Here is a 20,624-nt window from a genome sequence, read left to right as displayed (position 1 = left end):
ATCATTAATTTTAATTTTTATAATTTTAAGCCACTGAAAAAATTAGCATATATATATACTGAACACACATAAATTTTTAAATTTCAAATAATTTTCCTTAAGATAAGAAAACTTCTAAATAATTCAAATTATATGATAATGCCGATATATGATAATGAAGAATTTTTAGTGACTTTAGAAAGTCATCCCTTTTAGTGTTTGATACTATGCAATTAGATATTTACTGAGTGAACCATAAAGACAATTTGTGAAAGATTTAAAAAAGATGGTGCTATGTAAAATTTAGAGGCGCTTTATATTTACACATTAAATATCACAAAATACTTACTTTTAAATACAAAAAGGCAATAAAACATCCTTGAAGTACATTCAGTAGAGTTATTAACCACAAACTAAGGCAAAGTAGTTGTCATACCTATGTTATCCAAACACACTGCACAGCAACTACACATAAAATCTACAACTCCTACAAAAGAGACATTATTCTGCCTTGTGTTTTGATTGTCACATGTTTTTCTCTTGATTAAGATCTGCATGACTCGGTATGTGCAATACAGCATTGCACATTGGATTACTCTATCATTGTCAAAGTGTGACTTCCAAGAGAGGAAATTAATTTTTTCATAATAAAACTAAGTGCCAGGTGTTGCCTTGCACTGTCAAGAGATCTGCCCTTGCTTTCCACCTGAATGCACAAGAAAACATCATGTAGATGAGGCAGAGGCAGAGACACTGATAGGCAATGACAGTTTTCTCAACAGTGTTTCTGCTTTGAAGAATGTCGAAAGATTAGGGCACCTTTATGTCAGGGATTTGAAGGAAAATTCTTGTTTGACAAGTATGGCATGCCATCCAAATTCATGTAATCTGACTGTTTACAACATACGGGAAAATGTCAGACTTGCAGTAAATATCAACACCAAATAATATATGTGCTCTTTGTTTTGTCTGTAAGACTAAAGGAATGATTTTATTTTACTTCTGTAAGATGCCTGCTATCTTTTATGGTGAATACTTGTTTGCTTATTTTTAGCCAACTATGAATAAAATGCTTTAGAGTACAGTTTCCTTTAAAATCTGTAATTAAATGAAACATTAAAAAAGACTGAGGTGTACAATCTTACCAGGTGAAGATAAGGCATAGTAATGTAGATATCAAAATCAAAACTTGGTTAAACATTGCAGACTGCGTACGCTGAATAGCTCTGTGTAGGTCATTCTAAAACAATAAGGAAAAAAGCATAAGGTAACATTTTAATAAATAATAAGCAGGCATGAGTTTAATGAGGTTTATTTCTATTCCTTATATTTCAACTATCTTCTTTCCTAGGATACCTGGTATATATGCTTTCAAAGGATTTATGAACATATTTTTGTTTTTGCTTGCATCTTAATATAACTCACTATAGGACCTGTATTACAAAGGTAATAGTATGTGAAAGTCACTAAAGCACTAAATTTTAGCTTCCTTGCCTTGCAGACATCTGAACAGATGTTGCATTTACTATTCTCAAAACCCTCCAAAGGTAATGATAATCTTGCATGGAAAATTCAAATTCCAGAAGATCAGAAAATACTATATCCAATTCAAGGGGTAGTAATAACTGGATGGAACTACAATCAAAGCTCATTATTTAAAAATATATGACATAAAGGGCATTTTATCAAAGAAAAAAATTATTCAATTAACAACATATTTAAATATCATTGACACTAATATTAAAAGAAATGTAAATCAAGATACATTTTTAACTTCCTAAAATGCACACAGTAAAACATAATAAACACAGTTAAGTTTCAAGTGCAAGAAATGACTTCATGTACAATACCACTCAGATAATTATTTACGAATTTCTGGTAGGCAATTTGGTGATATACATCAAAACTCAGAATTATGTCCTTTCTATTTCATGCATTTATTTACTCATTCATTCATTCAATTAGGATTTACTTAATTACATAATTTCTAAAATTTAATCATATGAAAAGCATCAGAGATGGGCACCAGTATTTATGTATGTTCATCTCTATTATAAAATTTTATTAGTATATGAAAAACTAAATATTTACTATTAAAATAATTAAAATATGAAATACAAAGTTACATAAATTAATCAATATACATAAACTAGATACATCCATTTAAAAATGACTTGAAAAGAAATATTTAATAGTACAGCAACTTATTTTGTCCACTAAATACTAGTGAGTATGTGACAAAATTTACAAATACAAATGAACACACAATATGATTTCATAATGATATTGATCTTTTGCATAACAAATATTGGAAAAATTGAAATTATTATAATATTTTTGTGGTAAATGAGACTTTTTATGGTTTTTTCCCTCTTATTTCACTTTTTTTTGTTCTGTTCCTTTTTTTAATTTGTTCCTTTTAAAAGTTACCATAGAGTTTTCAGTTTATCTCAAATTTTTTGTAATGGACTTTTAACAGTCTTAAAATCAGTATAGTATGAAAAAGTTCACCAACTTAAAAACAAAAAACCTCAGTGAGTCATTATTTACTTTCCTTCACCACCCATTTAACCAGAAATGTTATGAAAACAAATAACTAAGTTGCTTGATTAGAATTTCATCTCTCATCGCTTAAAAGTTTCCTATGACAGAGGTGTTAATGAGCAGAAAAACAGATAAAAAATTTAGCATCCAATGACAGGAAGAGAAACAAACTATAGAACAAAATGGAAAATGAATTCTAAATTAATATTGCGAAACAGTTCCTTTTTTTCAATTGACTAATGGTTCCTGTTTTGGTTAGGTTATTTTTTCCAACAACTAATTGCATAGTAATTAACAAAGAGATTTATTTTTTTCCTGATGTATTTTTTTCATTAGCAAGTTTGGCAATCTATATTTAGTCAAATGGTATTTCTTGGGGGCAATTAAAACAGTCCAATGTTTTTGCAACCCTCCCTTTTTCCATGTGCTTTCGTGAGATTCTAGTGTTACTTGATATAAATGTTTGGAAACATTCATCCGTTAACAAATATGCAAGTGTTATTCAAATTTTGGCCAAAATTTTTGTCATAATATCTGTTTGAAGGGCATTTAAATGAAAAGCAAGTTTGCTTCTGAACAACTAGAACTTAAATACACTAAAATTAATATTGGGCCCTTACTTAAGTTTATGCCAGATACAATATTATACACACACAAACATGCTATATTTGTATATGTATATATAAATGCATTTGACTTTTCCAGCAATTGTGTAATGTAGGTGCTCTTACTTTCTTTTGCAGACAAAGGTATCAGCAAAGAAGTTAAAGCAAATGCCTTACAGTTCACTTTTAAGTATTGAAGTTGATGGAAAATACATTTTGATAGTTTTAAACCATTTCTTCCAAGCAAGGTCAGCCTTGGGCAAAATGCAACTGTGGTACGCTCTGAATTAAGCATCTCTCACACCACCTCATTTATTTTTTTCCCTCCTAAAATCCCACACAAAACCCAACTACAGCAAATCTAAAAATGACTATCTAAAGGGTTTCTAGCTCTCATAGAGGCCTTTACTAAACTCCAGAGATTTTCAAGGAACACTAAACTACCTACAATTAAGGAAAGTTTGATAAAATCACTTCCCTAAATCCCTAAAATCAGGAGTCCCATTATATGTAAAGAGATGGCCTTGGAAAAGAAGGGCACATGTTTTAGAAGAGTGTCCACCAATGGAACCAGTCCAATAGCAGTTAGGTGTGGGCTTGATGAAACCAAGAACATGTGAACCATTTTTATTTACCAGGCCCTCCAAAAATATATGGGCATTTTACAAGTTTGCATCTTTTCAGAATATAGCAGACTGGTATTTAAGTTATATTAACTTACATATTTATATTGCATATCACTTTAATTATTTAACAGTATTTTACCAAATATTTTGTTATATGCATTTAATTAGAACTATTTGCAACACCAAGTGAAAATGTTTAAAAATGAAACATTTGAAAAATTAATTATAACTAAAGACATTCCATATAATTTGTATCTATGGGAAAAGAAATAATGAGAAAGTACAAAATTGGATCCAAAAACATTATCTCTCTCTGTTTAATCACTGAAAATAAGTAAGAAATAGTAGATGTTTTAAAAATGTTTTTCTATTTGTGTGTCACTTGTATACTTACAATCATATTTTCCAAGGCATGTTTGGCAAGCCAACAGTTTAGAAATACTGGAACAAATAGATTCCTTAAGGAAGGCCAGAATATCTAAAACAACAATCAAAAACCCAATTTTAATCTCAAAGTAAGAAGTTATACCTAGGAGATTAAAATAGAAATGCAAAACAGAATCAAAGTTATTAAAGACAGTGTAATGATTTAAAACAAGGCAAAGGCTTTAAACTCATTATTAAAGAAATGCAAGGAGCAGATATGATCTTTCATTCATTGTCTAAGTCTTTCTTTGGGAAATTATTGCAGAAGCAGAAGAAAATAATAAGCTCTCATTAGATGTCAGATATAACTATGCTAATTCTATTATTAAATCTTTTAGTGTTAGATTTTATAAAAGACATTGGCTCTCTCTTCCTCTAACCTGAGATGGTAAGCAGCAACTAGGAGAGAAGACTTAGTCTTTTATAACATTACCACTTACTGTCTTTAGATTCAACTACTTTAAGTGACATTGGGAAACTACATTCAATGGAAATTATATTTAGTTAGCTTGTCATTTAATCTAGTTTCATTTCCTTCTGAAGGTAAATCACTCAAATTAAATTAATTGCCAGAAGTGAGCAACAGTTTCAGATAATATCGACTGATTTTTCAAAATTTTCCAAATACAACTCAAATAGTGTTAGAAGGTATAATCCCCACAGGCATTATAACAAATTGAGATTAAAATCTAATTTTGCAAATGTGAAAGTTTTGGGTTACATATTTGTAGGACTGCACTTGAATAGGTTCACTGAGAGAATTGATACTGGACAGTTCTTTGATAAAGAACAAACTGTTATCTGGCTTTTGGCAACCTTCTTATTAAACAGAGAACTTGATTTAGTAAATCCTGAAGTTAACTAGTGATAAATATGTTCTCAGTGTAAATACTTGGTTTTAATTTGTTTCTTTTTTTTGGCAGGGGAGGATACTGGGGATTAAACTCAGGGGTGCTTTACCACTGAGTCATAGGCATAGACCTTTTCATTTTTTAATCTGAATCAGGGTCTCACTAAGTTGCTTAGGTCCTTAACAAGTTGCTGAGACTGGCCTTGAACTTGTGAATCTCCTGCCTCAATCTCCCAAGCCAATGGGATTATAAACCTGGGCCACTGCACCTGGCCTGCTGCTATTTTTTAAATTCCTTTATATAAACAAAAATGGAGCAAGTAATATTGAGTCTCTTTAGACAATAGTGACATTTGTTCAAATGACAACTCCATAGCATACATTTGTAAAAAAAAAAAAAAAAAAAGTTCCATTTTGCTATTGTACTAAATCTCATTAGATTTCATTGAATTACATAATTCAGTTATCCAAGTAACTTTTTACTTTTTAGTACTGTGATTTTAACCAAAGTCTAAATCCAGTTATCTTAGCTACTATCTTATCTAAAAGCAATTAGATTTAAAGAATTTGCTGAAATTTAATAACAAAAAAAATTTTTAAGAGTTTTGGACTTACTGAGATAATGAAGGGAACTGCATTAATTATTTCCAAGATGAAGGGTATTCGTAAAATCTGTTCCCATATGTTTCCCTTTCAAGAAAGAATTAATAAAAATGAAAGTCAATTATACTTAATCCTAGTAAGAGGGGAAAAAACAGTAGAATTTCTCTAGTAAAAAGTATGTTTACATTAATAGAATACTGAGTCACAATGCAGAGATGTAGCAATGGCTTAGAGATTATTTTTACATGTTGTTGTATTCTCCCAATGTAGTACTAAGTTCTAGAAGTAAATATTCATAGGAATCTACGAAGATTAGGAATCTATGAATATTGCACATAACATCTGAATCCAATAGCATGTCATGAAAGAAAAGTTACTTGTAAAAATAAAACACAATAATAAAACCTATAGAATCAGTTTAAAGGTGACCCAAACTTCTTTATTTTAATAGTTACATTCACTTATTGTAACACATTAAGTAGTTTCTAAAACACATGTGCTTGCCAACAATTGTTGGTATTTCATTTTTCCTTTAATCAAACTTAAAGGAAAAATCTTTTCAGTCATCCACATTCTAATCTCCCAACCCATGAATACACGGGTTGAACTGAATTGAATACATAACTTACAGGACCTCCTGAAAAATGAATACACAGACTCGCTTATTAACTAATTTTTACCAATTTCAAGAAGGTGACATCTGGCCACTAAACCAGTCATGGCACCCTTCTAGACAGGAAGCTCTGTTCAAAAAAGGGGATCACATGCCCATGAAACTGACTCTGATTTTAATTTTTCAAAATGTGTTATTGTGTGGATTTTTATTAATTAATTAATTAATTTCAACCAGTACATACAACATAAAAATTATACATATTAAAACCACATGATATTCTGTTGTTTGTATACATTATTTAATGTTTGAATCAGATAAAATACATTTATCTCCTCAAACATTTATCATTTCACTCTGGTGAAAACTTTCAAAATCCTTTCTTCTAGTGTTTGAAACGCATGATACATTATTGCTATCTACAATTACCTTACTGTACAATAGCACACCAGAACATCTCGCTCCTTTCTAACTGTAACATAGTTTAACATTCATCAAACTTTCCCCTTCTCTCAGGAATTCTCCCCATCCTCTGTTAGAATACCTAACATTCTATTCTCAATTTCTATGAGATCAACTTTTTTAGATTCCATATAAAAGTGAGATCATGCAGTATGTCTTTCTGTGCCTGGTTTATTTCACTCCTGGTTCATCACTAATGGCCAGATTTCACTTTTTCATGACTGAATAGTATTACACCATGTATATATGCATATTTTCTCTGTCCATTGCTCTGTTGATGGTACTTATGTTCTTTCCATAACTGGGCTGTTATGAAGAATGCTACAGTGAATATGAGAATACAGAACTCTCTTTGACATCCTGATTTCATTTCCTGAGGTTTACATACACAAGACCAGGATTGCTACCAGGTGGTAGTTCTATGTCTAATTTTGTGAAGAACCTTCATACTGTTTTCTATAATGGATGTACTAATTCACACTCCCAACAACAATGTGCAGGGTTCCCCTTCCCATCCTCAACAACATTTGTTATTTTTTATATGTATTAATTTAAATTTTTATATGTTTAAATATTTTTTTGTGATCCTGATTTTAAGATAATCACTGAAACTCTCCTGAATGGGGCTGTCATGATCTGGATACAACTTCAACGTGTCTTCCAAAGGTTCGTGTCTCAGAAGCTTGGTTCTCAGGGTGGGAATGAGAGGTGGTGGAACTCTTAAAGGTGGGGACCACTGGGAGGAAATTAGGTCATGGGGACATACTCTTCCAAAAGGACTAATGTGATCCCAGTTAGTTCCTGCAGATTCTATTAAAAGAACAGACACAGTTTCTGAATATCTCTAGCTTCCTGCCTCACCATGTGATGTGTTTCCCATGTACTCCCTTCACTGTGATGTCACCCACTGTGAGAACCTTGCCAGAAACTGAACACACACAAGCACCCAATCTTGAACTTTTAGTCTCTAAAACTCCGAGATTAATAAACTTCTTTTCTTTATAAAGCACCCAACTTCTCTTATCTTACTATAGAAAAGAAAGCAAACTAATATTATCTCCAACAATAAAAAAAATCAGAATGACCTACAGGAGTTTACTCTTTTATAAAGGTATCTATATGTTGGAAAAGCAACTGGAAATCTGGCTTCCACATAATTTCCAACTAACTTATAACACTGGCTACAAATTTGGAATTCTTTTTAAATTTTCCTTGAAATCCCAAAGGTTTAAAACAACAGCAATACAAAACGCATCCACATACCAAAGCAAGGTTTTAGATCAGCTATTACCTATATACTAATATATTAATGGTTTTGTTGGCATTAGTTCATCACTCTTCTCCAGGAGGTATTAAAAGTTGCACAGTAGAGAACAGATGGAGGAAAGGGCACCTGAGAACCTCTGTAGGAAGACATTCCAGGTGCTATGTTGCTTCTTCATCATCTCAAGTTAAGTGAAAAGGATAAAGGGGATCACTGAGAGAGCTTGACCTAGACATAGATTTTATATAATGCCTAAAACACTACCAAAAATCAGAAAAGCAAAAACAGTGGACAGTGATAAGATCAAGCCACATTACCTCCAATTTTTAAAATGAAAGTGCCCATTTTATGAAAGCCAGATATGTATTCTGAAAAATGGAAACCATGGTCATTTTTTAAACCATTTGTTTACATTCAAAAAGACTGTGTGTGGTTGAAGGTGAAATGAAACTTCAACAAATGGTGGGTTTCAAATCCAAGGGTCTGGGCCAACGTTCCAGTGACTAGCCTGAGGCACTGAGACTCCAAAGAGCTTCAATCAAAGGTCTTGGCAGGGCCACAAAACATCTCCCACAGAAAGAACCAGCATGATATAACCATGCAGAGCACCCATCACCAGCATGTAACTCCGCCAGTCAAGCAAGTTCATCCCAGACGCAGACCTCACTTCTCTCCTTGTTCCTACTCTGTCCTGGGGGCCCACATCAGTAGACATCAAAAACAGAGAGGAAATGAAATAGGAGATAGCCCCCATGAAGTTTCCTTGCCCCATGTGGATCTGAGCTGTAGACAAGTTAAAGTCTTATTGGATGAATATTTTGAATTTTTGCATACATTGATCCAAGTAGCACATATGAAAAGAAGGGTGGATGGATTTGAAAAAGTATAGGAAGACTGTCTTTCCCTACTTACACTATATCAGTGCTGTTCATTATACCTTTTGTAACTGAGTTTAGTAATACCCAGTTTGTTGTTTTAATTGTTAATATTATCATTTCCTTTGTTGGTTTTTCATGGTATTGTTTCCAGAATGCTTAGCATTTGGCTGGCTTTTTTCTTATTGTATTTTTACTTGTCATTATACATATTTGTTTGGTGGCAATAACTGTGCACAAGAAAAGTGATAAACTTGTAAGAAAAGTAAGGGGTATGGGAATAGTTATCTCTGATAATACAGAAAGATATTTCTATTAATGTACAGCAAAATTAGCATTACCTTTCTTAGCAACCATGACAAATGCAATGATTTTAGTTCTTGATAAAATATTTTCTGTTTCTTATGGCTCTCTTTTCATTTTCACTTAATTAGCTTTTTCTGATTTTTGCTAGAAGCATTAGAAAAGTCCTATAACTGATATGCGACTAAGTGATTTCAGTTCTGATTTATCTTCTATATTCAAGGAAAAGGATTTCTTTCTAAAATACCAAATTGCCATTGTTGAGATAATAAAATCCAAATTCCTCATTATAAGCTATGAAGCACCACAATTTGAGTTCTGGCTACTGATTTGGCCTATGTACAATATTTCTAACTCTATTCTAAGTTCAACCACAGATTCATTCACACTAAATTTTATGCAGTTCCTTGGACAAAGCAGGTTTTCTCATACTTTTATAACTTTGCCCATGTTTCAGACTCTGGTTAGAATGATTTACTCCTAAGCCTTCACTTCTAATGTCCTTGGAAAGTGTTTGTAACATTTTACTGAACTCATTTCCTTATATACTTCGGGCTCAATTACGTAGTTACATGGATAAATGAAACTCCCAAATATTTATTTATCCTCTTCCCCTTCTTTAATATAATTATTTTATTTTTTTGATCTTAAGTATTTATATTCCTTTATAATGGTTCTAAATGGAAAACAATTGTTTAAAACCTTCCTGGATATAGTAATGTATAAATCATTAAACTTATAACCAGATTTTAATGGAAATTTTCTGTAAGAAACGATGTCCAAGTTCTTAACCATATACCAGATCTAAAGTATTTTCATGTATGTTTTGGTTCCAACTTATAACTACTGATAACCTTATGACTTCCAATATTGTATCTCTAGCTCAGAACAATACTTTATCTCTGAGTTTTTAACACAGATCAATTGGCTAATTCACTGTTTCACAATGATGTCTCAAAAACATTTTATATGTCTAAAAGCAAAATTTATGCTTTGTTTCCTGCCTGGTTTCCCAGGCACACACAAACCAAATATCCTTGAGAAACCCTTACCTCTTCCTTTCACAGGCTACCTAGGTACAGTTTACCAAAAAGTCTACTGTTTTGGAAATAGATCTTGAAACTTACTAATTTTCATTCTCTTTTAAATTCTCACTCTTTGACCTATTCAAGACTCCTAATTAGTATCTGTCCTTCATTTCTGCCCCATCCCAACTCACCCCCTACACTATTAAGTAGATCGTATTTCAAAAGGAGCATTTAACAAACCAATATAATTTACCCTCACTCCCCACAATGACCACTTACTTCAAAACTCTGGAACCAATAACACACTTCAACAACAAAAAGACAAAAGTCTTAACTACACAAACCAACAATGCACTATGTCATTTGGTTTTTGCTGACCTCTCTATTCTTATTTTAAAGGTCATTTCTTCCATACTCTTTTTACTCCTTAAAATATGTGCTAGTATATTTCTTTAAGAAACTTGGAAAACATTCACCTTTATTTCCAACTTTGCTTTGCAGTTAACTTATACACACCTTTCAACTCAGTCTTTCAAGTTTTGTGAAACTTGCCTTCCCATATTTACCCTAGGAAAGATCTACTCTCCACATTGGGCTTTCTTTCCTTTTTTTTTTTTTTTTTTTTTTAATTGAGGATTGAACCTGGAAGCGCTGAACCACTGAGTAACATTCCTAGCCCCTTTTTATTCTTTTTCAATTTGGGACAGGGTCCCTCTAAGTTGCTTGGGGCCTTGCTAAATTGCTGAGGCCAGCCTCAAACTTACAATCCTCCTGTCTCAGCCTTCAGAGTCACTGGAATTACAGGCATATGCCGGCACACTCGGCTCTCCATCAATTTCTTTCACTTCTCTTCTTATATACAAAACACATTACAACATATAGATCTTAACTACACCCGGTAAGAGTCACCACCATGGTAGTTCAGGAATGCTGTGCTATATTCCTGTACAGTGCTTTACAAAACTCAGCTCTAAAATAAAACTTTTTCTACATCATGTCGAACATCCTATTGCTGATTCATAGTGTATGTTAGTGTGTATGTGTGTGCCTGTGTGTATATACAATATATTTTCTGTTACAGTCATTAAGAATGTCAAAGAGTCCTAGAATAAATCCTTTGCTTTATCAGAAATAAGCCATTTTGGTGTTAAATTTTCACAGTCATTGCATTTTATGAAGTGATTATAGAAAAAAAAAAAAAGCAATCATAGATTTAACAGAAGGCTAGGTATAATGAATTTTTGTTTGCAGAGGTTTAGAAACTATGCTGGGGTTTGTTTTTGTTTCCTTTTGATTTAATGAATATGTGTGTATAAATAGAGTTCTATTTTGAAAGCCGTTGATAAAAGAATTAGAGGGTATTTACGGTGACAGAAGAATAAGAACTTTAGCGTAGGGCAATTACCATAGTTGTTTTGCCAACTAGCTATAAACATAAATGGAAAGATTATTTAAGCACAGACCTGAAATTCTGTGTAATAGAAAATAAAATTAGTTAATTCCATGAATTTTAATTCATTATCTGCTAACTTCAGCATGTACTTTAAGTTTCTGCTAACTACATTCTCAGTCTCCATGAGAGTTTAAACTGTTTTAAGTATTAAAGATTGAGTTATACTGATTTTAGACTCTCTAATTTCAAGAATTACAAAGTTTTGGCATAATATAATATTTATTTTAAAATATTAAACATATATTACCTATGTATATATACATAAACATAGGAAAGCTATATGCTAACTAGCTATTAATATTGATTTTTCAGAACTCTAACAAAGAACAGCATTAAGAAAGGAAGCAATTGTTAATGCAAAGCAGTATCCATTTTTGTCTTATTTTTCTTAGTAACCTAAGTTGAGGAAACAAATACATTTTAGAGTCTGCTATCCAAATGTGTCTTATTTATAGGCCATAAAGTACTACCAATTACTTAATTTATTCCTTCCAAAAAAAAGTCAGCCAACACTACACCGAAGAGGCCAAGAGAGTTCAGGAATTTGACTAAATTTATGAGGCCAAAAGAAGATAATTAACAACTACTTGTCCTTTTTCTGTCATACAACTCCTTTTTACCCTGTTTCCTTTGTAACTCACTTGACTCTACTATCTACCTCTCCTCCAGCTAAGCCATTAATGTTTATGAGGGTCAGACTGGAAATATTATACATCATCTAGCCCTGCAAGCTAAAGCTTATAATGTTCTGCTCTCATTTTATAAATGATAGGAAGTAATTAATTATAAATGCCATCATCATATAATTGCACTGGAAAATTATCTTGAATCTCTGTGTGTTTTTCAAATGACTTTTTAAATTATGGCAAGCATTCTATTAGCAAAACACCAAAAGTTACTTTCATATTACTTTTAAGTTAGAATTTGGAGCAAACACATTCACAAATGAAGATTACTATTTTGGCCATGGTAGGTTTTGCAAAGATTCTTACACTAGTCAAAGGGATATAATTAATTTATCCAAAATGCCCATGTATATAATATATATATATGTATTTATTTTTATACTTTACATTTAATATTCATCACACATTTCACATTAAGGAAATTTGACCCACCAAATTCCATTGTTCAAGATGTAGGAACATATATAAACTTAAACTGAACTACAAATAACTTTTTTTTGGGGGGGCGGTACCAGGGATTGAACTCAGGGGCACTCTACCACTGAGTCACATCCCCAGCCCTATTTTGTATTTTATTTAGAGAAAGGGGCTCACTGAGTTGCTTAATACCTTGCTTTTTATGAGGCTGGCTTTGAACTCAAGATCCTCCTGCCTCAGCCTCAAGAGCCACTGGGATTATAGGCATGTGCCACTGGACCTGGCTCATACTAACTTTTGCAATAAAAATTATGTCTTTGGAGTTCTACTCTTTTGAGAAACGTGATAGGTGAATGATTGGAGTGTTTGAAAAGATATATATTTTAAACTCAGAAATACGTAATATCTAGGTGAAATTGGGAAAATTTAACACCATAATGGTTTATTTCTGATAAAGCAAAGGATTTAGTCCAGGACTTTCTGACACTCCGAGGTATTGTACTCAGCCTTTTTCAAAGCTATTCCTTAAATCTGTTCTGTTCCTTTCCTAAACTTCTCTTCTCCTGACATATTTTTCTCTTTCCTGCACCTTCTCTCTTTATGCAAAGCAGATGGTTCCCATTCTTAGAAGTTCTTCCCTGAGTTGTTCTACCATAGAAGTTGTTCTACCACTTCTTCTGCCCCAGTTCACCTACAGTCACCATTTAACAATTTTTACTTTGAATAACACTCCACTGAGTGTCATTTTAGGGAATTAGTCAATAGTCTCCTAATTTCTAAATTCAAAGGATTTTTCTCAAACTTCTTACATCTGCCATAGTGCATATAATTTTATATTATGCTTTTCTTTCTTAGACAATTCTAACATCTTATTTCTTCTCATAAATATTTAAATTAACCCCCAATAGTGTTTAAACCCTCATTCCTTTTTTTGATATACTTTCTTATTCATCAATCTTACCTTCATAGAAATTGGTATTATTTTCTTTAGATGTTAATAAGGAAAATTACAAAGAAAACAAAAATGAGACAAAGAAAATGGCGAATGACTACAAAAACTTCTGGCTTGAAAAATAGCCTAAAGACTGCATCTTTCAAAGTGTATTTTTAAAAATGGGAAAGAAGTTGATATGTTTGATAAGAATACCCTGTTGTGGTATGGATATGAAGTATCATCCAAAAGCTCCTGTTAACATAGGAATACTCAGAGGTGAAATGATTATGAGAGCTATAACTTAATGAGTCTATCCTAGTTTGAATGGACTGTCTGGGTGGAAACTGTAGGCACTTGGAGTTTGACTGGAGAAAGTGGGTCATGGTCAAGGTGGAAGGGTGCATATTCCTAATTCTGACATGAGCTGAGAAGCTTCCCTCAGCTGAGCTCTCCCCCCATAACATGCTGTCTCATTTGGGCCCTGAGCAATGGAGTCAGAAATCTATCAGCCAAGACTTCGGAAACTGTGAGCCACAAATAAACTTTTCTACCTCTAAGTTGTTGACTGAAGTTTAGGTCACAGGAATGAAAAAATTGACTAAAATATTCCACAGAAATATAACTTTTCCTATACTTGTTGATGTAGATGAAGAAGTTATTAACTAAAGTGAGTGATGCTAGCTTCTATTTCTCTGTCTCCCTAATTACAGTGTACTTCCTCCAAAACCAAAACAATATATTCATCTCCACACAGAACCTAAATTTCTACCTTCGTAACTACCCAGAGCTTCAGACTCATGACTGCCTTTAATACTCTCTGAAAATCACTGCCAAACCTAATAACTCTCCTCAAAGTTCCTGGTTCTCATTCACCACTATTTCCATCTCTTGTCTCCTTGATGCATCTATCAGCACTTCAGATTCATCATCTCGAAATCTTAAATAACTCTCCTCAAAGTTCCTGGTCCTCATTCTCCATTATTTCCATCTCATATCTCTTTGATCCATCTATCAGCACTTCAGATTCATCGTCTCTGAATTCAATTTGATTGTTTTATCTATCTGGGCCCCAACCTGATTTTTTTACTTCATATAATTCTCAAGTTTTTCTACAATATTTCCAGTCATTCAAACTCAGAAAATCTTTAGAAATGGCAATTCAGTATACTTCTTCTCACCTATCAACCAATGAGTTGATGATGTTTAGGTTCCACCTTCATAATCTTTCATCAGATCTGGAAATTTATTTTGCCTACCAAAAACACATTGTTGGTTTTTCTTTCATACTTCAATATATCTTAACTGAAAAGATAGTCATCTCTGTGACCTCTTTGACCTTTGCTGTACTAAACCCCCAAATTCTTGCTAAACATAATTATTTATTATTTCTCCAGTTCATGTGCACATTCCTTTGTGTTTTTGCTAATTCTATCAATCCCAATTGTCCTGTCTTTTCACCTTACCTTAATTGAAATCACTGATTCAGAGACTCTGCTTGTCAGTCAAGTATTTCCTCTCTCTATGAATCTTCATGGTATTTAAATAACATCTCACAGAAAGTTCTTCTTATATGCTGCCTTGTACTAGAGTTATCTGTATAATTTTTCTCTGTTCCCCACCCATTTCTAGCTTGCAAACTCATGGATTAAAGAGCCACATAAACTTGTGGCGCTCTGCATGAAAAAAAATACATAAACTTCATCAAATACGAGTTAAATAAATATTTGTTAAATTGTGTTAGCCCAATAAAACTTCCCTAGTAATGAAGATAATTTATTAAAATAATTCCTAACGGGCACATTTTTAGTCTCTCAGTATTTTTTACACATTAGGAAAAGAGGTTGAGAACAATAAGAATCCAGAGCATTCCATTTGCTTGCCTCATTCTAAGCATGCATATAATGGGTAAGTAAACTCCCAGGAATTAGTGAAGTAGTTTAAGTCATCAAGCAAAACCTTACTATATTAGTATAGCTTTTTATTGCATACAAGAGAGGCTCCAAATAATTAAATTGGTTTAAGAAGAGCCTGCCTTATCCCCAAGTATGAGTTACAAAGAGAGGAATACTTTGCAAGTGCTAGAAGTATACTCTAAGGCAGAAAACTGCTAATTAAGATAACTTACCTTATAACTCAGATAACCAAGTAGTATTGTTTCAAATAGACTTATCAATGCCACTGAGACCTAAAATATAAATTGTAACTTAATAAAAAAATGCAATGAAATAAAATATAATTATATTATTAACTTCATATAAATATATGTGCATGTTTATGCATATATAGATACAGATATATGTAATACACACTAAGATATAGGTGGTACTGGATAGCACTTCAACATGTTTAAGCAGGTGGCAGTTTGTCAGCCATAGTTTGCCATACAAACACTACGACTTAAGTTTCTATAATTTCTAGTGTCCTGAATAAAAATTTTTTTATTTATTATTCCAAATTTAAAGGTGGGATTAGAATAGGAAGACAGGTTGGAGTTTAAATGATATGTAAAGAATGGGTTCTTGGGTGCATGTTCCTAACATACACAATCACACTCAATTGCCCTGCCACCAAATAAATGTCCTTTCCCAGAAACACCATCAGTAGCACCACCAAAATCATCAATCTCTTTCAAAGAAATAGAACACACACACACACACACACACAATACAAACTTCAAATTGAATATATTCAATTTTATCATCCACCTCAAATGAAATCAAATGGCAACATCCTTGAAAACTAAAAAATATAGACTATATCAGCACTTCAAGATACCTTCAGATTTGATTTGAATTAATTTCATAACCAATTCTTTTGCAGTTGGACTAGACATATTTCAATCTCTATATTCTGTGCTACATGTTCAATTTCTACTATTTAACTACCAGAAAAATATTGCAGTAGAAAAGAGTATATGTTTTTCTGTGTTAAATATTCTAATTACTTTGACATGGCCAAACAGAATCAAATAAACAAACAAAATGATTCAGCTAACATATTTGTTTATACATCTTTAAGGTTTAAGATATCTGAATGAGAACAGCTGATGCCCTAGAGTTTAAAATTTTGTTTTCTATTAAAATGGAAATTTGAAATGTAATACAGCAAATATTAAAATATGAGAACAATAAAAGTAGATGAATGCATGGCAGTATAAATAAAATATGTTTGGAAGTAAATCCTGTAGTTGGGCATCATTATGAAAGGAAATTCAATCCTTGCTGATTTTCCCCAAGTCGTCCAAATTTTCCAGACATACTTATTCCCATAAGATCTCTAGAACACTTTCAGCACCCATTATTCAAAGTACTATTTGGAAATGAGTACATTTTAAAATATTACTCTTAAATAAAAACTATCTAGACAGATCAAAGTATACTTTAAGACAACACATGACTATTCATAAATACATTAATTTATTTTAAAAGTGCACTTTACTGAAAGATATGAATCTAGGTCATAGATTAAAAGCAATTTTACTGAACACTTAAATATTTGAAAAGGATTATGTGTATATTAATGTGACATTGCAACAAAAGTCAATATACATTAACAAAAACAACCTGATTTCAACAAAATATGAAATATTTAGATGTAAAGATAGATTTCAAAGTTATAATCATAATATATAACTAAAATAATTGTCACATGTAAGATGTATACAGTTCACAATCAGGATATTAAAAGGCAAATCAAACATTTTGGTCAAAAACATTCTAAAGATTGTTCAAAGCAGTGAGTCTTAGGGACTTTTCATTTCCCTCAGACTCGATTGTTTTTTAACCTCCAATTCTGTTTCATAGTAGTGATTTTCACTATTCCAATTAATTTATACTTTTTAAAAATAACAGAAAATAGAAAGAACTTGCTGGAGGTAAGCAGAAGTAAAGGAGATAGTACTTTATAAAAAGTATGCTAGTTATGAAATCCAATTTAAAAAAAAAAAAAAAAAAACAGAAGAGCTACAAAGGACTCTAGGGAATTTTTCCATAATGTAATTCAGACATGCTGGCTTTCTCCTGTTTTCTGTCTCTTTCTGAAGGACTTTTTTATGCCAGAGCATATCTTTGTTTTATTTACACAAGGGTCTTCTTAGGAACTAGGTTCTTGCTACTGGTGATATGAGTCATCCATTCATTTAACAACAATTTATTGAGATTTTACCCTGTTACAATGAGAGAATAAGGTAAAAACTAAACATAGTGACAAGATTTTGGCTAATTTTAAAGGAATTACAAAGCAGGAATATGGAGGCAGTTTGGGAAAGCAGGAAGTCTTAAAATACTGGTTTACTTTAGTTTTCTCCACATTCTCAAATATTCTGAAGTCTAATCCTAATTACCAGAAAATTCTCAAGAGGTAGAATATGGGGTTCAGGAAAACAGGAAGAAAAAGTTAAAATGTTAGTGTAAGGTGCATAAAGATTAGGAAGAAAAGCAAACTCGCTTTGAATATCAACAGTTTTTTCTCCACTAATATTGCTTTATGAAATATGAATAAACCCAGAAATGTATGTATAAAACAAAATTGTACACAACCTGTAAGCCCCATAAAGGTAGACTTCTGTTCACCCAAAAGATATGAGACCTACAGAAAGAATGATAAAGATGTTAGTTTTTTAAACATGTGAAAAATCCATTCACCTTTAAAATTCAACTAATGTTTGAAGTAGCAATATATACTAGCCTAAAAATAATGCTAACATACAAATTAAAAAGGAGAAAACCTTATTTTTTCAGTTTTTTTTAAATAGTCATTTCTATTCCAGCAAAAAGCCTTCTTAATTTCTTTTTAGTCACTATTAATAATAAATGGAAATAAAATGGGTCATTAGTTAAAAAATGATATGGCAGGGAGGAAGATTTTCAAACACTTTTCTACTCAATTCTCCATTGAAGAGTCAATTAAAGGTCTTCCATAAATTCTAAGATTTAGTTATTCTTAAACATGTTAATATTTGGATAATAAAAATCCAATATTGAAAATAATCAGGATAAAGTAAGTACTTCAGAGTACAGAGCGTAGTAATGCTTTTATACAATACTGGGTTTCTATGAAATATTTAACATATCATAAAAACACCTTCAATTGGAGTTAACACAGAACATTTTGTGAGACAAGAAGTCCTTAAATATCTTTTTTTAAATATTTGTTCTGATGTTAAGAAATGCTTACACTCTACAAAAAATACTGTAATACTTTTACTAACCCACTAATCGCAATTTGAGTTGATTCAAATTAAAACCATTCATAGCAATATAATCTACTCAGGAGAAGATGGAAATTCTTACATTGTTTTGCCCACCAAAATGCAAATAAATCCCCCCCAAAAACAAATAAATCAAAACCCACTCACTCTTTATACTTACTAAATATGAGGAGTCCCATAAAGAATAACATATTTTCATAGAGAGAGAGAAGACTATGAAGGCCCAAACAAAAAACCCGATTTTAGATGTGATATCTAAGTTTTCATTCCAGTTTGTTTTTGTCTTTTCTTGTTTAGATATCACTTTTAAATTCTTGCATTTTAGTAAGAAAGCTACCTTTTTATGGATGTTAGCAATTTATTGACCTAATATTTGTAAATGGTCTGTTGGGGCAGGTAAAATTATGTAATGCAGTATTTGAAACAGGAGAAAAATTATTTTAATTTTACTTTTTCTTTTTCTCTCTCCTTTTTTTCCTTTTTTCTTTTTCTTTTCTTTTTGTTACTGTATAATGTCCCTCAAGTTAATGGCAGTGTACCTTGTGCCACTGAATTTCCAAAGCGTACTGATTTTTTTTTTTTTACTGTGCTTCAAATAAATAGAAAATAGTTATAAAAAAAAAAGAATAACATTTTCAAATGCTTTAGACATTTTCTTTTTTGTAATATAGTAAATGATAAGAGCAATAAACTCTTCAAAATATTTATTTTAAAAGAATGGTGAAGCTTTAAAACTATTCAATGACCCTACATAGCATATTAGACTAAATGCATCTGAAGTTTCAAAATGCCAGATCTACTTGGCTAATGACATATTCAATTGCTCCAGTCCAAACCAGTGACCTTTCTTCTAAGAACTAATCCTCCCTTACTTTTTCACATTTTAGCAAAAGGAACCAAGTTCATTGTGTCTCCAAGTTTACACAAAAATGTGGGCATCATCTTGGGTATACTTTCCTCTCTTGCATCTGTAAATATGTACTCCAGCAAACCTTTTCAATTATTTCCACCAAAAATCTGCAAATGTCTATAGAATTCATCTACATCTTATCTCCACTATCACAACCACCTTCACTTAAGTTACTAATTTTTTTGTAATATGATTATTTCAAAAACCAACTAATAAGGACCCCACCCCTCTATTTGCATTCTAGAATTTTTATTCTGAATTACAAGTACAAATAATTGATTTTTTTCAAAATGCGTTTTAGGTCAGATCATCCTGCTATGTACTGGTTTGTACTTTTCTTAGGATGAAGTCCCAAACACTTGACATTCAAGTGTGGCATGCTCCTTCCTACTGCAAACCCTTTGACATCCACTTCCCTCATCCTAGAGCTCTTGGCTGAATCCTCTGTTAGGGAAACCTCTGAGATTTCCACTTGATCCAGGCAGCCAAATAATTTCTTAGGCCATGTCACTCACCACACCTCTCCTATCACTCACTTCAGTTGGACCTTTATATTTATTGGATAACTTATTGCTTTAATGTCAGTTTTCTCCAAAACTACAAGTTCTATAACAATCAAATAATACGTCTATTTTACTCACTGTTATAAACCTGATGTTTTACTGAGTACACATACAGGAAGCCAATATAAATGATGGATGGTGCCAGTAAGACAAAGATATGGCTGATGAGTTCAGTGTCCTTTCCAAAACATTTTTATATTCTCAGTAACATTTGAAAATCAGACAAAAACGAGGTATGTCAGAGTGAAGGAAGATATAGCTGTTTTTGTAGATA

The 20,624-nt window shown here is 32.1% G+C and overlaps 1 protein-coding gene across 7 annotated transcripts in view; it reads right to left on the bottom strand.

Annotated features, from left to right (window-relative positions):
- Positions 1-20,624, bottom strand: part of KCNT2 (potassium sodium-activated channel subfamily T member 2) — a 371,051-nt gene that overhangs the window by 229,323 nt on the left and 121,104 nt on the right. For 6 of the 7 annotated variants that reach the window (XM_079107991.1, XM_079107987.1, XM_079107988.1 and 3 more), the window contains exons 4-8: positions 18,207-18,255; positions 15,794-15,853; positions 5,646-5,720; positions 4,149-4,232; positions 1,125-1,219 (exon numbers count right to left, since the gene is read on the bottom strand). In XM_079107991.1, the coding sequence (XP_078964117.1) occupies positions 1,125-1,219; positions 4,149-4,232; positions 5,646-5,720; positions 15,794-15,853; positions 18,207-18,255 (363 nt within the window). The remainder of the gene's footprint in view (positions 1-1,124; positions 1,220-4,148; positions 4,233-5,645; positions 5,721-15,793; positions 15,854-18,206; positions 18,256-20,624) is intronic. The other variant, XM_079107989.1, reaches the window with a different exon arrangement.

Source organism: Sciurus vulgaris (assembly GCF_902686455.1).
Source record: "Sciurus vulgaris genome assembly, chromosome: 12".
Classification (NCBI taxonomy): domain Eukaryota; kingdom Metazoa; phylum Chordata; class Mammalia; order Rodentia; family Sciuridae; genus Sciurus; species Sciurus vulgaris.
This window is presented reverse-complemented; position numbering and strand designations above follow the sequence as displayed.